The sequence below is a fragment of the Tupaia chinensis genome, unplaced genomic scaffold (assembly GCF_000334495.1).
Source record: "Tupaia chinensis unplaced genomic scaffold, TupChi_1.0 Scaffold000065_2, whole genome shotgun sequence".
Classification (NCBI taxonomy): Eukaryota; Metazoa; Chordata; class Mammalia; order Scandentia; family Tupaiidae; genus Tupaia; species Tupaia belangeri.
The window spans coordinates 290,656-311,539 of NW_006159524.1; the positions used below are offsets into that span (position 1 = coordinate 290,656).

General features: G+C 39.3%; 1 protein-coding gene across 2 annotated transcripts in view; it reads left to right on the top strand.

Annotated features, from left to right (window-relative positions):
* PIGN (phosphatidylinositol glycan anchor biosynthesis class N) overlaps positions 1 to 9,585 on the top strand; it is a 146,499-nt gene extending 136,914 nt beyond the window's left edge. The window contains exon 30 of one of the 2 annotated variants that reach the window (XM_006141848.3): positions 9,234 to 9,585. In XM_006141848.3, the coding sequence (XP_006141910.1) occupies positions 9,234 to 9,357 (124 nt within the window). In that variant the 3' untranslated portion in view covers positions 9,358 to 9,585. The remainder of the gene's footprint in view (positions 1 to 9,233) is intronic. The other variant, XM_027766258.1, reaches the window with a different exon arrangement.
* The last annotated feature ends 11,299 nt before the right edge of the window (positions 9,586 to 20,884 follow it).

A 20,884-nucleotide genomic window follows, 5' to 3' on the forward strand; every position in this document is an offset into this window, starting at 1 on the left:
GATTTTTCTCTTTCTGTCTCTTTCTGGAGACTTCATGCGCCCCATAGAAAAAAACCCCTCTCAAAAAAAAAAAAAAAAAAAAAAAAAGATACAGAGCATTTCTGTCGCCCAAGGATCCTTTGTTTCGCCCTTTTATGGTCACACCCAATTCCCTCCCACCCCACCCCTCCCATAGCCCCTGGCAACTATTAATCTGTTTTCCATTTCTATAGTTTATTATTTCATAAGTGCTATATAAATGTATTCATTTAGTATGTTACCTTTGGGAATTAGCTTTTTTCACCCAGTGTAATTCTCTAGCAATTCATTCGGGTTGTTGTGTGTTTCAGTAGTTCATTCCTTTTTATTGCTGAGTAAATCCATGTTATGGAAGGCTGCAATTTGTTTAATCATTCACCTGTTTAAGGATATCAAGGTTATTTCCAGTTTTTGGCTATTATGACTAAAGCTTCTATAAATATTTTCGTGAACATAATTTTTCATTTTTCTGACATGAATACTCAGAAGTACATTTGCTGAGTCTTTTGGTAATTGCATATTAAGTTTTATGAAAAACTGCCAAACTATCTTCAAGAGAGGCTCTACCAGAGGGCACTGATCCAGTGTCTCTGCCTCCCTGCCAGCATTTGATGTTGTTACTATTTTTTTTTTAGCCAGTCAAGTAAGTTTATAATGATATCTGATTTTGGCTTTAATTTGTATTTCCCTATTGGTTATTGATGTTGAACATTTTTTTATTATCTGTTTATTTGCTATCTCTGTATCCTCTTTGATGAATGTATATTCATGCCTTTTACTCATTTTCCAATGAAATATTTTTTTCTTTATTGTTGAGTTTGAAAACATATTCCGTATGCTAGGTACTAGGTTTTGTTGGGTATGTGATTTGCAAATGTTTTCTTCCAGTCTGTAGCTTGTCTTTTCAGTCTCTTAAACAGGATCTTTCACAAAGCAAAAGTTTTGTTTTGTTCGTAGACATTTTTTATTTACATGAAATCCAGTTACTCAACTTGTGGTTTGTGATTTTGGTGTCTAGTCTAGGAACTCTTAGCTTAGCATCAGCTCCATGACATAGCAGTAATGCACTGCTCAAAGGAAGCCATATTCTGCATGGCAACTGAAGCATACCAGGTACTCACAAGGGTGCCCAGTATCTGACAGGAGGAAGAGGATGGTACTATCAGATCCTGTGGACGTTGCTTCCCTCACTCTCTCTCTCATTGTCTTGTGCATAGGCCCCATCATGAATAAAGAAAAAAAAACTGCCCAAGTCTAGGTCCCCAAAATTCTCTCTCTCTCACCTTTTTTTCCCCTACTGTTTATACTTCAAGATTTTAAGATTAAAATAAAAAATGGTAAGTGCTGTTGGGGATGCGGTGAAAGGGGAACTCTCTTACATTGCTGGTGGGAATGTAAATTGGTCCAGCCACTGTGGAGAACAATTTAGAGATTCCTCAAAAAACTACAAATAGAACTACCATATGATCCAGCAATCCCAATCCTTGGTATCTGCCCAAAGGACAGAAGAATTCTTCATCAGAAAAGTGCTTGCACATCAATATTTATTGCGGCACTATTCACAATTGCTAAATCATGGAACCAACCCAAATGCCCATGAACAGATGAGTGGTAAGAAAAACTGTGACACATATACTCTATGGAATACTATTCAGCCATAAAAAACAACAAAACCCTGGCTTTTGACAGGAAGTGGATGGATATGGAAGATTTACTGCTGAGTGAAGCAAGCCAGGCTTTGACGGAGAGGCATTGTATGTCCTCACCTAATATATACCAAGTGTCCACACTCTGACTGAAACCGATTGACTAAAGAATATAGAAACACAGTATATAGATGTAAATACCAGATATAGTGTGTGTGAAAGAGGAGGGTCTGAGGAAGGACATTTAGAAGAAAAATAGGGAGGAAACGCATTAATAGGATACAGAAATGTGGTTATTATCTATTGAAGATGTTTTATAGTTTTATCAACTGGACTAGGGAGAAATGTTCACCTGTTGAAATATTCATTTTGTAAGCTAAATAATGCGATTGAATGTATAAAAGAAAATGAAATTTAAAAATGAAAAAAAATTTACATTTAAGTTAAGCCCATTTTAGTTCATTTTTGTATAAGGTGTAAAACTTACACTGACAAATATATAGTGATATCAGGAATGTGGCTTGCAGTATTTTGGGGGAATAGTTGGGGTGCTTATTTGCAAGGGTCTGTTTCTTTCTCATTGCTAATGTACTTGTGTCTCGTGAACTTTCATATACTGGATTTTCATTTTCATCCCATTCAATGTATTTTGTTATTTCTCTATAAACTTCTTTGACCCATGGATTATTTATAAGTGTGTTGTTTAGTTTCCAAGTGTTTGGAGATTTTCCTGTTTCTGTTATGATTTCTACAGTTTGATTCCTTTGTAGTCAGAGAAGATACTCTGACTTCTGTTACTTTAAACCTGTTGAGGTTTGTTTTGTGGCCTGGAATATGCTGACGTAGTCTATCTTTTTTTTTTGGAGAGGTTTTTGCTATAGGGCATGTGCGCTTGCCAGACAGATGGAGAGAGACAGAGAGACAGAAAGCGAGAAATCACCCCACAGCGGGGATGGCCATGCTGCAATCCCTTCTCCTCCTTTCTCCTCTTGGAATCTTGGGCATGTATGCACACACGCCCGGCGTGAATTTAAGCCAGTGGGTCTGGGACTTGAACCACGGTCTACTACATGGCCAGCAACAAAGCCATTATGCTAACTGCTGGTCTCACTGATGTAGTCTATCTTAATATGCATGGGCATTTGAAAAGAACATATTCTGCTGTTGTATGTGAATTTTTCTAAAACTGTTCATAGGTTGATGGTGTTGTATAGTTTGTCTGTATCCTTGCTGACTCTCTGTGTAGTTGTTCTATCATTACTAGAAAAGGATATATTTGCTGTAAAGTCTATTTTATCTGCCTTTAATATAGCCACCCCTGCTTTTTTCCACTACTCTGCATGATTTATCTTCTGCATCCTTTTACTTTCAATCTGCCCATGTTGTCATAATTGAAGTGTCTTATAGACAGCATGTAGTTTTGTCATATTTTTTAAACCACTCTACTAATCTCTGTTTTTTTAGTTGATATATTTATCCTATATATACTTAGTGTAGTTATTGATTCATCAGGACTTAAGTCTATCTCTCTCTCTCTCTCTCTCTTTCTTTTTTTTCTTAATGTCAGAGAACTTATATACTCACCAGAAAGGGAAAGCACCTCTAATGGAGCATGGAGCATTGTCACACCTCCATCTTTTTCCTCCATCTGTCCCTCCAAGCAGGATTGTGGAGGGACAATATGTTTTTTTAAGCCACTGGGGCCAGGATTCAAACTATGGTCAGCCATATGGGATGTAGCTTAATATGCATAGTGCTTTAAATGCTGTGTTACTGGGGTGGTCCTGTCATTTATTTTTTGTTTCTGTTTGTTCTGTTTTGTGTTTCCTGCCTTTTTATGTGTTACTTGAATATTTTATACGTTTCATTTTTATTTATCTGTACTGTTTTTTAGTGTACCTTTTTATATGGCTTTTTAAGTGGTTACTCTAGGTGTATGTGTGTATAAAACACACATTCACACACACACACACAAATACATTCTACTGGGGGTGTCATTTTACGATTTGAATGAATTTACCTTCTTTTACATCCCATTATCATCCCTATTTACAATATAATTATCTTCAATATTTCCGCCATGTGTATTTGAAGACAAAGTTAACAGTTTTTGTTTCATCTATCAAATATGACTTAAAAAACTCAAAAGGAGAAGGAAAGCCGATTTTATTTACCTTATTTTTGCCAGTGAGTTCTTTTTCCTTCATGATTTTGGCATATTTCTTCTTTTATTATTATTTTTCTGTTTAGAGAACTTCTGTCAGACATTCTTTTAGGTCTGCAGGCAGTGAATTCTCTTAGTTTCCCTTCATTCGAGAATGTCTTGATTTCCCTTTGACTCCTGAAGGGTATTTTCATCAAGTTCTGGGATGACAGTTCTTTTTCTTTTAGTACTAGGAAAAAATGTGGTGTGCCAATTTCTTCTGGTTTTTATGTTTTCTAATGAGAAATCTGCTATCATTTAAATTATTTTGCCCTTTAGGTAAGGTGTCATTTCTCTCTCACTGTATAGACATTCCTTTATTTCTAAGTTTTCAGTAGTTAGCTATGTCTTTGTATAGATTTCTTTGAGTTTATCCCATATGAGGTTTGGTGTTTCTGTAATCTATAGATTTATATCTTTTACCAAACTGAGAAGTTTTTAACCACTGTTCCTTTGAATTCTCTTCTCTTCCCTTCTCCCGCCTTTTAAGCTCATAGTTCAGGCTGAGTATTTTCTGCTGTTTTGATCTTCTTTTGCTATTTTGTCTTCTAGTTCTTCAATTCTTTTCTCTTTTCCCTCGGTTCTGCTATTGAACCTATCTACTGAGGTTTTTTTTTTTTGATTATTTTATTTTTCAGTTCTAAATATTTTTATTGGTTCTTCATGTCATCTTTTTAATTCCCTAAGAATTTCTTTTTTTCTCAGATTTTCTGGGCTTTTAAAATTTAATTTCTTTTAAGTTTGTTTATAATTGTTCATTTAAGTATATTATTTATGGTAACCACTTTGCACCAGATAATTCTAACAACTTTGTCATCCAGGTATTAGTTATCTATTGATTGTCTTTTTAAAATTCCATTTGAGATCTTCCTGGTTCTTAGTATGGTGAATGATTTTCTATTGAAACCTAGACCTTTAGGGTACTGTGTTATAAGACTTAGTCTTTTTTTTTTTTTTTTTTTTTTTTGGGGGTCTTTTTCTTTAAGGCAAGGCATGTGTACTCGCCAGAAAGAGAGACAGAAAGTGAGAAACCCCCCCCCCGGGGGGGGGGGTGGCCACATCACAGTCCCTTCTCCTCCATTCTCCTCTCAGCATCTTTGACATGTATGCACACGTGCCTGGTGTGAGTTTAAGTCACCAACTCCAGGACTTGAACCGTGATCAGCTACATGGGAATCCAGCAGCTCCAGGACTCGAACTGTGATCAACTACATGGGAATCCAGCAACATAGCCGCTATGCCAACTGCTGGTTCCTCAAGACTCAGTCTTATTTAAACCTTCTGTTTGAACTGGCTTCCTCTGACACTACCTTATTTCTGCCTGACGGAGGTAGGTATCCAGGTTTTCCATGTAGCCTCCACTGATGCTGAGTTGGAAGGTTCCACATTATTCCCTAGCAGGGAAGAACATTAGAGCTTTACAGTAGCTCTCCACGGATACCTTCTGCCTGGGAAGTATAGAATGTCCTCCTTGTTTCTCCTCAACATACCCTCCATTAATACCATGGTGGGGAGGAGAATGGCCTTGGTCCTTTGAGGGGTGGTGAAATTTCTGAGTCTACTAGGCCTCCTCTCATCCTACCCCAGTGAAGAGGGGGAGGGACTTCATTACTGCTGGGTGGGAGCAGAAGTCCAGGCTTCTTCCCACGTGGTATCCACTGACATCCACCAGGCACAGATGAAAATGCCAGCTTCCTTCAGGCCTTCCCTGACACCATGGGGGTAGAAGAAAAGGGATAGATAGGAGTTGGAGTACCCCCACTTCAGCCTGTGAGGATAGAAGTATAGCTTTACACTCAGCCTTTGCTGAACTATGTTGTGGGAGAATGCTGTCTTTCTGTGGTGGTTGGCTAAAATAGAACAGAAAGCTTCTCTCTTCTAGGCTTGTGCCTTTGTCACTTTGCTGGAGAGAGTATTGTGGTTTTGCTTTTGCTATTGTGTTTTTGTTTTAGGGGGCTTTTCATCTGTTTCCAGTGACATTTCCAGGTTGCTAGCTTCTTCCTGAAAGTCTAGACTATTTGAGAGAAAAAAATCCAGGGAACTCACCACTGTGCCATTCCTTGGATCAATCCCAAGATCCCTAGCCAGGCTGCCTCTTCTTTCCAACATTTAGAGTCTTATATTTGCTTATAACAACCAAAGTTTTTAGTTGTACTTAGCAGTAGGAAAAGGGCAAAGTATACCTACTCCATCACCTGGAATTCATTCTCATTTTATAAAATGTTCTAGTTTCCTTTTATTGATTGATTGATTGATTGATTGATTGATTTTTGAAAGATTTTTGCTATAGGGCACATGTGCTTGCCAGAGACAGAGAGATAGAAATCACCCCACAGGGCGATGGCTATGCCACAATCCCTTCTCCTCCATTCTCCTCTTGGAATTTTGTGGATTCACACACATGTACCTGGCATGAATTTTATGCCACCAGGTCCGGGACTTGAACCGTGGACTATGTGGGAGTCTAGTGACGTAACCATTATGCCATCTGCTGGTCCCAAAATGTTCTAGTTTCTAACAGCATGTTTTTCCAGCACCTCTGCGCCATGATAAACTGAGTTGCCTTGCTTTAGGAAACTTTTAAAGTAAGATCTGTCAACCAATTACAACTCCTATATGATTAAGTATCAACATAGCTCACATACTTTTAGTAATTATGTCTATTTTTTCATGAGTTTTTCAAGAATAATCTGTAAAAATAAATGTCTGTATTACTTTATGCCAAGCAAGATTTGGTAAGGTGATAAATAAATTTAGTCTTATAATCATTATTTTCATTTTTAAATGAGTAATTATTTGTGATTTAGTTATAGGGTAGGTAAGATTCATATTATAGTCATTCAGAGTAAAAGCAAAACACATCTACACATACACAAATTTAAGTAGGAAAAAATTCCAGATTTGACATTTTATTGCATTACTGTTACAGTGAAAATAATAAGAAGTTTAGGAAATGTTATTGTACGGGCTGGAAGGTGGTACAACAGTGAAATGCAATGCTCTGCAGTGCTGACTCACTGGAAGGTTCTGGATTAAATCCAAAGGCCTCCCTGAGTGTGTTAAGCACATGTGTGCCTGTGGTCAGGCACCAGCTGAAGCTAGGGTTGAATTGCAATGTCAGAACCCTCTTGGAGTTCTGTCTCTCTGTCTTTCTGTCTCTCAACTCATGGAAGAACTAAACTTTAGGAAAGAAAAAACATAAAATGTTAGTGTTGACACTTTTCTATTTTATTATTTTATTTTAGTTCATGAATCTACCCTAGATCAGAGACATATTTATTTTAGTTCATGAATCTACCCTAGATCAGAGACATATTTCTAGTATAACTGGTTGTAATTATTGTTTTATTTGTTTATTTACTTACTCTATGAGTGAGAGAGAGTGTGGAGAGAAAGACAGGTAGAGGCCACCCCCAATAGGGTCTTCACGCCACGATCCCCAGCCTTCAGCCAGCCCTAGGTCATGGGCACCCATGTACCCAGTGTACTCAGGGAGGTCTCCAGACTTGAACCAGGAACCTTCCCCTATGAGATCACCTCACAGAGCTTTTACATTTTACTGCTGTTCACTGTCTAGCTCCTAATTCTTTTTTCATTAGCCACTGCTTCTTTTTTTCTGTTTCAAATTTACTTTGTAATATGGACCTAGAGAAAGATTTTGAGTAAGAATTTCCAACCAATACCTTTCCAAAGAAAATCTTATCAACCTGTAAATCTTTACAGTTGGAGGTTCTTACTTGAAAGCCGTAACATAAACAAACAGAAAATCCACGCAGAGTCAGAAGGTCCTTATTCCTGGCCTTAAGAGGCCTTGCCTATGGACAGATAACCTGACAACATGTTAAAGGTGGCCTAGAGCCAGTAGTTTGACCCTTGGGGATCTGCTCATCATTTTGTTGGTGTTATTGGGAAGGAGGGAGGGAAAACTTGGAGGCCTCTCATCTTCTGTTTTAGTCCCTGCGTCCCTCTGGTGATTGCCTGCTTTTCTTATACACAGTGGTCACCTTGTTCCCTAGGGCTTGCCCTGTATACTACTCCTGGGTTCTTTGACCAGTACCATGACTCCTCTGCTGCGTGCTGGAGGGAGAAGAGAGGAAAGGGAGAAAATAGAACCTCCTTCATTGCACTAGCCTGGCTATACGCCTACTGAAACAAAGCATCCCGCCCCCTTGCTGAAAATGTAAAACGTGCGAGTCTGTTATCGAGTTAGATAGGTAAATATAACTGATCTGCACTGAAAAGAAATAACCTGCCAGTCTGCACCATAGCTTAGCTTAGGCAATACTGTTCTAGCATTACTGCATCAAGCCTCTGCTTTCATGCGACTTGTCAGATCTATAGCCTGAATTTCTTTCTATACTTCTAAATATTTTACCAAACCACATTCTGTGTAGACAGTCCAATTACTGTGTTTAGAAAGGAAGTCTGAACATTTCCTATCATTGCTGATAGATGAGAACCGGGACCATAGAATTTTAATACTGCCCATTATTCTTCTATCTTTTCCCCAAAGTCTAGGAGACAGTAGCTTTGATTGTGAGATTAATAAAGAGGTGTGCCCTTTTTTCTTTTGTTTAGATTCCTTGTCTAAAACGTTACTTCACTGAGTTTGAGCTTGGTAGGGGTAACATTCTTATTTCTTTGTAGCTGGTAGTTTTGTCAAAGTACTTCTAACTTATTTCAAAGCATAAGGTGGCATGCTCTAAAATGTCAAAATATTTAAACTGGGACATCTTGGAGAGTCTGCAGGTAGAATTCAAAGGGTTCACAAATTAAAAGGGGGAAACTATCTTAGTTTTTCTAAACACTGTTGAAACTTAATTTCTACTGGTGGCAAAGACCTAAGTATTGTGAATACTAGTCACTGACGTTTTTTAAAACCTAATAGTTGTTGGTATCTCAAAATGCAATTATGCTTTTTACTATTTCAGCATAATATTTGTGTTATTAGGGATTAAAATTAACATATAGTTAATATTCACTCTTCATATATTGTTAAGAAAGTGTGTGTATCATATATTATGATATAACAAATTTGTGTTTTTAACACAGTAGTTTTATCTATTTTTAAATGATTGGTACCCTTTATAATTTCATATCTTTTATATTTCCATTTAAAAACATTATTTAGGCCCAGCTGCAGCAGCACTGAGGCCATGTGAGGAAGCTTGGGTTCAGTTCCTGGCCCTCCTAAAAAGCACGTGTGGTACATACGCTGTACTCTCAGTTACTCAAGAGGCTGAGGTAGGAGGATCGTGACCCTGTCCAACACACATCAAAATCAAAACAAGTTATTTAGAGGCATCTTGTGCTTTTTCTCACTGTGTTCTCTCTGCCTGTCACGTGTCTCTTCTTTCCTTCGGCAGCATCAGCCACTATGTGATTGTCATGTCCATGACCATCTTCCTGGTGTTTCTCAATGGCCTGGCACAGCTGCTCACAACAAAGAGACTCAGCCTGTGTGGCAGACCCAAAAGCCACTTCGTATGATGTCACCGAGCTGTCATTCAGCATCCGGGCCCTGCTTCTCCTTCTCCTTTTAAAAGAAAATCCCATCAAGGATTTGACGAGAAGATGGATATTAATGTATAATGGGTTCTACTGCTGTAAAGAAGACTATGTCTGGAATTCTGGCTTTACAGGTTATCTAGAATAAAGGAGGCTCCTTTTTCTTATAGGTTGTGCTGGCATGAGATAATGACTTTACCTGTGGAAGAGAGTAGCAAAGCATTCTCCGTTGTAAAAGAGCGTAGCAAAGCATTCTCCGTTGTCATTGTTTCCCTTGGGATGCAGCTCCTCTGAGTGACGTTCCACAGCACCTGCAACAATTGGTCCCCAGCCTAAGTTTTCCTTTTATCCAAGGAAGAACATGTGCCCACGGGGCAGTAATGAGGGCATCCAGAATTACTGCTGTGGCTGAACTGGAAAGGAAGCACAAGGTGATACCATCAGTGTTTATCAGCTCTTGCCACTGGTTTTATAGGAGTTCTGCCTCTTCAACAGTGTCATTAGGAAGATAATCAGGAGGTGTTATTTCAAATTTACTACAATTTTAGTAGAAAAAATGGAAGGTTGCAGGTGTTAGTCATTTTTCTTCAGTATGTAGACACTGTCTTATGCTTCTCACTGCTGTTTCCAGGGGTTTCATACTCAACTAACTATTGTAGATATAGGATTAATATTCACTTTTTTTTTTTTCATTTTTGGACTCTCATGAAATTTCTGATGACAAAATGTACTAAGTTCTTAGTATTTGTGTTTTGTCTATAGGAAAAATATAAAGAAGTAGTTTTTAATTGTAGATTCATCTGTTATCCCTATCATTTTTATTTTTTTTATTTTTCCATAAACTATTATTCTTTTTAAAAATTTTTATTAACTTTTGATTATGATTTCTGGCTTATATATAATCATTGTACATCTATATCAAGGATATAGGTATACCTACTTATTCAGCATCGACCATTTCAATACATTGTGTACATTCAGTAATAGTTCTATTAATTATTTTAGGAAGTATATATTGAATTATCAGACACAGTTTTTACTCAGCTAGGGTGCATTGTTCCATGACCTATGTGACTTGTTTTTATGCATCCTTCTGTCTGCTGTTAATCATTTTGCATCGTTTCATCAGGATTCTTTAAATCAGAGGTTAACTTTATGACGATATTATAAGAACTATGTGAAAATTACCATTCTTTCTGATTGTGAGATTCTAGCTTAAGCACTAAAGTTAATCTCACGTTAAGTTTATATTTTCATTTGTAAACTAAAGGACAGAATATTTCGAGAACAATTTTATTTGGATTTTCTATAAAAGGCCCTTTACATATCACTGTAGAGTTGGCATTTTGCCTGTGGTGTGCCAGTGTTTTGGGCTGGTGCTAAGCTTTGCTGGTATGTATCCCATTTTTTAAAAATAATTGCTTTTGAATTAAGTTACAGCATTACTATTGGGTTGTTGGAAAAGTCATGACATATTTTTAAAAATTATTTAATTTTATTTACTATCTTTTTTAAGAATTATTTTACAAACTTTGTTTATTTATTTTAATTTGACCAGAGAGGGATAGTGTGTGTGTGTGTGTGTGTGTGTGTGTGTGTGTGTGTATGTGAGAGAGAGAGAGAAAGTTGGCAAGCTGCCAGGTCTGGGACTCAAACCACGGACGGCCATGTGGGAGTCCAGCACCTCAACCACCATGCCACATGCTGGCCCTCATGACATATTTCTCTATGTAAAAATGCATCATGACTTTTTCAACAACCCAATAATTTATATTAATGACTAGGAAACCCCCTACTAATAACTAGATTTTTCAACTTGATGGGTGAATAAACAAATACAATTAGAAGACTCAAAAATCAATTTAGCAAGACATTCTTTCTTAATTTCTATGTATGGTGAAATGTTATCATTCATTTGTGCTAACACTTCATAGTACACAACATTATAATGTTATGGAAGAATATTAATATATATAAGACTTCATTTATCAGTCCATGATTTCAAAAATCTAGGTATCCAACCAAGAAACTACTGTAGCAGACAATGACGTTGACAGAGAGTCCATGAACTTTCTACCTCAAAGGGTTTTTATCAGTTTTTTTCACACATCAGTAAAAACTGATTTTATAAGCACTTATGTAACTTTTTATGTATCTAGTTTTGCCTTTCATCTTTTCCCAGATTTTCATATACAGGGATTAATGAATATTTTATTAATATTACAACATTGTAAAAGATGCTCAGTGCTTTACTTTGTCTGATTGTGCTCTTCGAAGCATTTCTTTTTCTTAATATTGTCCCTTGGTCAGTGTGAGTTTACAGAGAGAGAAGTGCACCTGCGGCCCCGGGCTGGCCTTGCTGTACAGGAACTGGACCCCTCAGACTCACGTAAATGGATCTTTTCTGTTGTGGGTTCTCAGATATCTTAAAGTGTTTTCAGATATATATTTTTATATTGAATAGCAGAGAATGAATGAGATTTAGGGGAAATGTATTTCTGTTTAAGACATTTATTTTTACATTCTAACTATGCCAGTACTAGATTTCTAAATCAGGACGTAAGACATTTGCTAAGTATCATTGTTTAAATTAGAAATTGTAAGAAATAAAGTGGGCATAACATGTTGAGAAAATATTGAACAACCTGAAAGTCATGCTGTGTCACATGGGCTGTGAATAAACCTTGGAGGAAACTCTAAGGCTTTAGGAAACTAACTGCAGCATATCTAGAATTTATCAATAGGTCAGTTCTTTGTATTAGTATGCTTGGTGTGTAATATGCCTTTTTATTTCTTAAAAAAATAATGTTATAAATGGTAGTATATTTTCACAATAATTTCCTTAAAATTATTTATCAATGATGGAGCTGAACCAGCCTTAAAAACATTAACTTCCATCAGTTATAATACTATATCCCATGTACTGTTTTAGGTGACTCCTTTGTCCTCCTTTTTGACATCTAACTGTGCCACAAAAATTTGATTCCTGGGGCTGGCAGGTGGTGTAGTAGCTAAGGTGCTGAACTGTCACATGGCCAACTGTGATTTGAGTCCCAGATCCAGAGGCTTGAAACCCATGCCAGGCACATGTGTGTTTGTGCCCCAAAATCCTGAGAGTAGAAGGGATTGTGGCATGGCCATCTCCCTGAGGCTGATTTCTCACTTTATTTCTCCCTGTCTCTCTCTCTCTCTGTTTCTCTCTCTCTCTCCCCCTCCAGCAAGTGCATGTGTCCTATAGCAGAAAAAAAAAAAAAAAACTTTAAAAAACAAAACAGAACAAAACAAAACAAAACAAACACGTAATTTCTGATGAAGCCGACCTAGAGGGAATGAAGGGCACTGTGTGGTGTGGTCTCTAGAGGCAGGCAGCAGCTGCTGCGGGGTTTCCCTCTCCTTGGGTGCTGCCGGGTACATCTCATCAGAGATACCATCTCGTCAGAGCCTGAAGAGAATGATGCTGAATCCAATTCTTCATGGAAAGGTTCCCTTTCACACCAATACTGAGAACTCCTTGAAGAGACCAGAGATGGGACCAGCAGATGGCCTAACGGTTATGTTGCGGGACTCCCACGTGTCTGGTTGCGTGTCCTAGATTGAGAGCTTGAAACTCACACCTGGTGCAAGTGTGTGCATTACCAAAATCCCAGGAGGATAATGGAGAAGGGATTGTGGCATGGCCATCCCCTCTGGGGACGGGGGTGGGGGTGGGGGGGTGTGATTTCTTGCTGTCTCTGCGTCTCTCGCGAGTACATGTACCCTATAGTAAAAATATCCCCCCCCCAAAAAAGAGAGAAACCAGAGATAAGTGGCATTTTCTCCCCTTTGCAAGTTGTTCTTTTATAGTACCATTTCCCTCTTCTTTGAAATATTTTAAGCATTCATAGTTGTTGTTCCGTGTTTTCTCAGTACTGTAATGATATCTTCGTAGTACTTTCCCACTTCTGTATAAGTACGATTCCTTTAAAAGGTAGCTTGGATTTCTGCCCTTAGTATTTGTTCTATAAAAACAAAAGGAACATTCAAGATGTATCACTTAGTAATTTCCATAGATACACTAAAACAGGTTATGTCACTACTTGACTTACCACCCTCATAATCGAATTATCTACCACATAGCAGCACTTCTCCAAGTAGGTCCCTTAGAACAACGGTTCCTTAGCATACACATCCATGTTGCAATGTTTTAAAAAGTTCCTGGATCAAGTATATTTGAAAAACACTTATCCAAATAAAGTTAAAGAGGTGTATTTGTTTTAGCTCTCAGAGAAATTAATTTAGGAAGGAAGATAGGAGGAAGATGCCAGAAGTTTTCACTTGCTTCCCTGCAGACCCTAATGGTGTCCCTCTCCCTCGATGAACACACTGTAGAAAGAGCACCACATACTTTCGCACTAAAACTCAATTCTCACACTGCTTTGAAAATAGGGTGTTCACACTTGATTGAATATTTCTTTTGAGAACTGGAAAAGCATTTTTATTTTAACCCTCACTATGAAAAAACTTTAAAATGTACTTGCAATTTTGCCTGCCGCCATGTAATTATGCCTGTCATCATGGCCATCAGGAGAACCTTCAGGACCACCGTGTTGCGTCCCCTTCAGCACCTCTCCTTGAGTACCCCTGGTAGAACTTCCTGTCTTTTACATTCTTTACCTGAAAAATAAACTTAACAAGTGTTAGCTTGTTTTGTGAATGGAAACTATAGAGGGTGGTAGCTGGTTAATTTATTATTTTTTTTACAATGCTTTGTTATTTAAAAAAATAAAGAGGCCACTAGGTGGTGTGGAGGTTAAGGCTTTGATTCCCATATGGCTGAATACACAGTTCAAGTCCCAGATCAGGCAGTTTGAAAATCACACTAGACACATGTGCTTGTGTGCCCAAAATCCTGAGAGGGGAAAAAAAATTAAGAGAAAAAAGCATTTGTTAATCAACTGACCTAAGGACTAGAATCTAAAATTACTATTAATTAACATATTCAGAATTTGACATTATGTCTCCTGGGTAAACATATGAAAAGAAATTCTTTTCACTCCCCAAATTTAATTAACTTGACTAGTATCAGATACCACTTGCATCAAATATCAACAATTCCATGAATTTTTAAAAGTTCTTTTTACTTTAAATAGATAATAGTCAGTGTACTTGGTCAATATGACTGCTGGAGGAACCAACAAAGGCAGTGGTCGGTCTTAAAGACATTAACTTTTACCTAGAATATCTCCATATTCCTGGGCCATCTAGGAATAGTCGATTAATAGTTTAAAAATTCTTCTCGCTGATGAGAAGAAACATCCTTAAATACTGTAAAGTCAAACCTGATAGGCCTTTACTTGCCTATATGCCTTTACTTGCCTTGTCTTTTCTCTTATGTTTTTATGATTTTTTAAAATTTTCGTTTTATTTATTTATTTTTATTTGAGCAGAGAACAGACAGTGTGGGGGTGGGGGAGGAAAGTGAGAAAACAAGCCACCAGGTCCGGGACTTGAACTGTGGTTGGCCATGTGGGAGTCCAGCACCCTTAACTACCATACCACCTGCCAGCCCTGTGATTGGTTTTTATCTCATAAAAAATTCACTGTACCACCTCACCAGGTTATCAAGGTTAACATCAACAGTGATAAGTTTTACTGATAGTATAAATCCTGGATGTGATTTGATAAGAATGGCACTTTACCTGCATGGTCTTCCTCTCCAAAACTCATCAGCCCAGTTTAATTGTGAGAAAAACAGACATTTCCCAATATGAGGATATTTTACAAAATACTAAGATACTAACATTGGTTCATTAATTGTGAAGAATGTACCTTACAGACGTAAGCTGCCAATAACAGGAAGTGGGTGAGAGGGGGTACGGGACTTCTGTCCCATCTCTGCAACTTTTCAATAAAACTACTCTAAAATAAAAAAGATTATTTAAAAGTTAATTGTCATTTAATTTTTTTAAAAAAAATTATTTTATTTAACTTGATGTATTTATTTACTTTTATTTTGGCAAGAAAGGGACAGAGTGAGAGAGAGGGAAAGTGAGAAAACAAGCCACCAGGTCCAGGACTTGAACCACGTTTGGTCATGTGGAAGCCCAGCGCCTTAACCACCATGCCACCTGCTGGCTGCCACAATTGTAATTTTTTTAAAAATAATTATTTATTTTATTTTATTTATTCATTTATTTATTTTTTAATTTGACCAGAGCGAGACAAAGGGTGAGAGTGAGAGAGAGAGAGGAAGTGAGAAAGCAAGCCACCAGATTCAGGACTTGAACCCTGGTTGGCCATGTGGGAGTGTCCAGCACCTTAACCATCACGCCACTTGCTGGTCCTGCAATTGTAATTTTTAAACAAAATTTTCTATAGGGCTTGCATGCTTGCTGGAGAGAGACAGAGACAACGTGAGCACTCCCACGCCTCACCAGTCTTTTCCCCGCCACTCGCTTCTTGGGATTTTGGACATGCATACACACACACTTGACATGTTCTTAAGCCACTGGGTCTGGGACTCAAACCGTGCAATTCTCCATGAGGGATCTAGCTGTTAAGGCCACTCCACCAGGCTGGTCCATAATGATAACTTTATGTTTTTCTTTTCTACTGTTGTTTTTAATTTTATTAAGATTTTTGTAATAGGGCACGTGTGCTCACTGAAGAGAGACAGAGAGAGGGAAAGTGAAAATTCACTTTTCCCCATGGGGAGTGGCCACATCCCAATCCCATCTCTTCCTTTCTCTTGGGATTTGGGGCATGCATGCATACATGCCTGGCACGATTTTCAAGCCACAGAGTGGGCCATGTGGGATCCAGTGCCTTAACTACCATGCCACCTGCTGGCCCATAATTTTGTTTTTAAAATCTATACTAGATATACAACTTATTTTATGTAAATGTGTAAGTGGTATAATAGACAAGTAGGGGAATCAAAGAGATGGTTTGTACATTTTTCACTTTTTCTGTTTTACTTACTTCTCTCTCCCATTGTCTTCTTTCTTAAACATTTACTTATTTAGTGTGTAGAGCACAAATGCTTGTCACAGAGAGGGAGAGAAAGAGAGAGAGAGAGAGAGAGGGAGGGCATTCCCCAATGGGGCGTGATCATGCAGCAGTACTTTTTCCTCTACTTTCCCATCCTGTCAGGATTTTGCACATGTACATATATGTATCTGGTGGGTTTTGTTTGTTTGCTTGTTTGAGAGGTTTTCGCTATAGGGCACGTGCACTCGCCAGACAGAGAAAGACATAGAGACAGAAAGCGAGAAATCACCCCCAGGGGGGATGGTCACGCTGCAATCCCTTCTCCTCCATTCTCCTCTCGGGATCTTGGGCATGCACGCACATGCACCCGGCGTGAGTTCTAAGCCACCAGGTCCGGGACACAAACCACGTTCGACTACGTAGGTATCCAGCGACATAGCCATTACGCCAACTGCTGGTTCCCTCTGGTGTGTTTTTTCAAGCTGCCAGGGAAGGGCTGGGATTTAAACTATGGTCAGCCACGTGTGACCTAGCTCCCAATACAGAGCCTTAACTACTGTGCTACAGGACCAGCCCTCCCCTCCGTATCCCTTCTCCAAATGTCCTTCGTTAGGCCCCACTCTGTGCTTTCCAAGTTGGAACTGATGGCGTGTAGTAGTTCCTTGAAAACTAGTTCAGATTTCATCACCCTGATTTATAGTATAGCTTTCATGCCTGATATTACAAAACATCTATGTGTCCTAATTTGATATTATGTAGTGAAAACTAATTAAAAGTCTTAGTTTTACATAGTCTACAAGAACACAAGGAACTCTTCCATGTTCATTCTAAACAGAACAAAAACCCGGTCATACGTGCTACTAGAGAAGCAGTAGCATGAGTACTCTGTGGAGAGCCTACGGTATGCCAAGCCCGGGATCAGGTGCCTCACGTTCATTATCACATGTAATTGAGTCATTGAGACCACTTGTGCTAGCTGAAACCCAGGGAACCTGGTCTGGGTTTGCAGGCTCTCAAGAGGAATGGTTTGGACTCTGCGGACTCTGCTCAGGTTAGTTTTTACTTTATTAAAAACAACAAATAAGCACTGGAAAGATAATATTATTGAGAAAAATATGTATGGCTGTTTTTGTTGACCCAAAGATCTCTAATAGCTCACCTTGACTCCCCCAAAACTGGGAGCCTGCGTAGAAAGATGAACAGATGAGCACGGAGCGTGGGCCGGCTGCCTCCTGTGCTTTCTGCCATGGCGCATTCCCAACAGTTTTCCGTCACCAGAGCAGACAGTAGTAGTCACACTGCTCAGAAGGGCCAGCTTGGCCAGGCCCTCACATCCCTGCTGTGCCTCTGTTAGGACCTTCTCCCTGCATCTGTGCCTGCACTGTGGGGCCCAGGACTGTTCACCCACATCCACCTACAAGACATCAGACACGCCTGGCCATGACCTACACAATGCCAGCCAACCTAGGTACTTGCTTTATTTTCCAGGCAAGGAACTGAAGTTCAAAGAAGCGAAGTGAATTTCCCAGGGCCCTTCAGCCAGCATGTTGACTTGCCAGTCAACTCAGATCTAATTTAATCTGACTTGAAAGCCCAGACTTTGAGCCACCACACCCTGCAGACTCCCTTTTGGATATACTGCTGCTTCCTTGGGGATGCCAGAAAAAAAACAGTCCACTCAGGAGACATAATGTCAAATTCTGAATATGTTAATTCTTTGCTCAGTTTACATGAGTGGAATTTCATCTGTGGAAACAGCAGTTGTCTTAATCTGCAGTCAGTGGCGTGAATCAAAATAATCCATTGCAGTCCAGCAAGTGGCATGGAGGTTAAGGTGCTAGATCCTACATGGATGGTGGTGCAATTTGAGCCTCAGACCCAGAAGTGCATGTGCGTGCATGCCCAAAATCCTGAGAAGAGACTAGAGGAGGAGGGATTACAGCATGGCTATTCCCCCTGCGGGATGATTTCTCACTTTCCCTCTGTCACTCCCTCTGCAAGCCCATGTGCTCCATAGCAAAAACTAAACAAAATAATCTACTGCTTTCGTCAGCAAGTAACACCTTCACATTGCCTGGCAGTGAGGATACAAAATATGAGACATCAGCCCTGCCCTTGAGGAGCGTTGGTGTAACTGAGGAGATAATACTAATTATACTGGCAGGTAACATTCACTGAGTGCTTCCTCTGCGCCAGCCCCCAGGGCTCAAGTCCCTTGCATGTCCCACCTTGTGGAAGACCAGCCACATAAAACATGAGCAGATTGATGCTGAGCGAGTGGCCCAACAAGCAAAGGCCGTCTGGGTACTCGTGGCCGTAACACGCTCTGTCTGCAGGGCCAGTGCTCTAACCTGTAGTCAATAGAACATAGGGCACGGTATGACCCTTGAGAATCAGCGGACTGAAACTAGACCTTTGTGGGTAGCTTTGTGGCCCTTATAGTAGAATCTGTCCACTGTCTCCCTGCTCCATAAAACGCATATCGTGCCAGAAGATCAAGCCCTGAAACGTCCAGAGAAAGGAAGAGCAATACAGTCCACCCTTCCCATGTCTGCATGGAAATTCAAATGACGTAGCGTTGATATTTTTCTGTACTATGATGACTATTTTGATGACTAAACTGAATGATCAGTTAATATAAATAGTCGAACAGACTTTAAGTGTAGATCAAACTTTAAGATAGATATTTTTGCTCATATGGACAGAAAGTTATTGGATTCAGAAAACAAAATAAGAAAACCATGGCTTTTTAGCATTCACCAATAGGTTATATGTTTTTAAGTGTTTGTTGTGTCCACTGGTTCCCAAATCTAGACCCCTTCCTCCTCCAAGACTTTTTACTATGTGATAAAGAGAACGCAAAGCTGCATTCAACCTGATTCTTGCCCTCGAAAAACTTACAATCCTAATGGGGAGACAGAGATCATACTCTGGTTGTGAGCATAAATACAAACTTCTGAGTCTCCGCCAACTCCTTTATAAAGCAATGAGAAAACTGCCTGCCCCGTGACATGTTTTCTTTTCTTTTTTCTTTCTTTCTTTTTTTTTTTTTTTTCAATGAGTTTCTGGGAGCCCGTGGCTTTGAAGGAGATATTCAGCTTCATCTTGAAGCAGCTGACCTCCTCCAAGTCACCATGAAAAAGAGCCTCCATGACATGTTTTCTTGTGCCCTGGTTCTTTATGATTTAAATTGAAATGTCAAATTTGTCACATTATTTAGTACAAGCTTTATCTTCCTTTAGCTACTTAGTGCCTTGCACACTTAAAGCTTGGGTATTGATGTGGAACTTGATCGTTGTAGAATTAAGGCAGTACCTGATATTTGTCCCATGAACAATAAATGCAAGACAACTTTGAGACTCAGAGACAGAAGCCCAAGCAAACTGGTATGCAGAGTAGGGCAATTGAGACAGGTCCTGGGAAGACAGCTCAAATAAACATAGTCCTACGATGAGATATTTGCAAACAACTGAGAAAACAATCTGATGGGTTTTCAGAACTCAATTTATATTCAGACATAAAGGATTTAATTCCATCAACGAAACATTTACAGGAGTTCATGCTTCACAGGCCCTCACCGTGTACCAGACACTGTGCTAAGCACTTTAGAAGAATCCACTGATAGACCCTATTATTAGCACATCTATCAGAGGAGGAAATTGAGACTTGAGTTAACTCACCCAAGTCTAACAGCTGAAAAGTGCTACCGATTTTTATTTCTAGCAGGTCAGTATGAGGCAGCCTCTTAAATCATTACTTTTTCTTCGCAATGCAAATCTTCATAAATCAAGTGACTGTACACACAAAGCACATTGTGGAGGTGTTATTTGGGTGGCTCAGCGCTCAACCCTGCTTCCTATTTGGGTGACTCTCTATTCTGGGAGTGGAGGGATGCAGTGCCCTGCCTCCCACTATGCTGTCATCTCTGGTGGCTCAGCCAGGGTGGGGACTGGCAGTTGCATCCAGGGCAGTGGCACAGCCATGGCTGCAGCAATGCTCCATGCAGCCCCCTCCCATGCTCTGCTGCCCTGCTGCCCTCCATCCCCGAACCATTGTTTAAGCCTTCCCAGGTAGTCTATTCTTACTCAAAAAAGTGTCTACCTCTCTGTTACTCCTGACCCAAAATTTTAATTGATATGCATACTTCAAATGTGTTTGTAAATCTCTCTCTTGAGTGTTCAGTGTGATTTAATTAGACATTTTAAACAGAATTTTAATAAACAGGTATATAGGCCTTACAATCAGTGAGGCATTGTTTCAAATGCTTTACAGATGCTCACCTATTTAATCCTCCTAACAAGCCCACGAGATAGATACTATGTCATTTTACAGATGGATTATTATTATTATTATTATTATTATTATTATTATTTGGAGAGATTTTCGCTATAGGGCGCGTGCGCTCACCAGACAGAGAGAGACAGAGAGACAGAAAGCGAGAAATCACCCCCCCAGGGGGGATGGTCACGCCGCAGTCCCTTCTCCTCCATTCTCCTCTCGGGATCTTGGGCACGCACGCACACGTGCCCGGCGTAAGTTT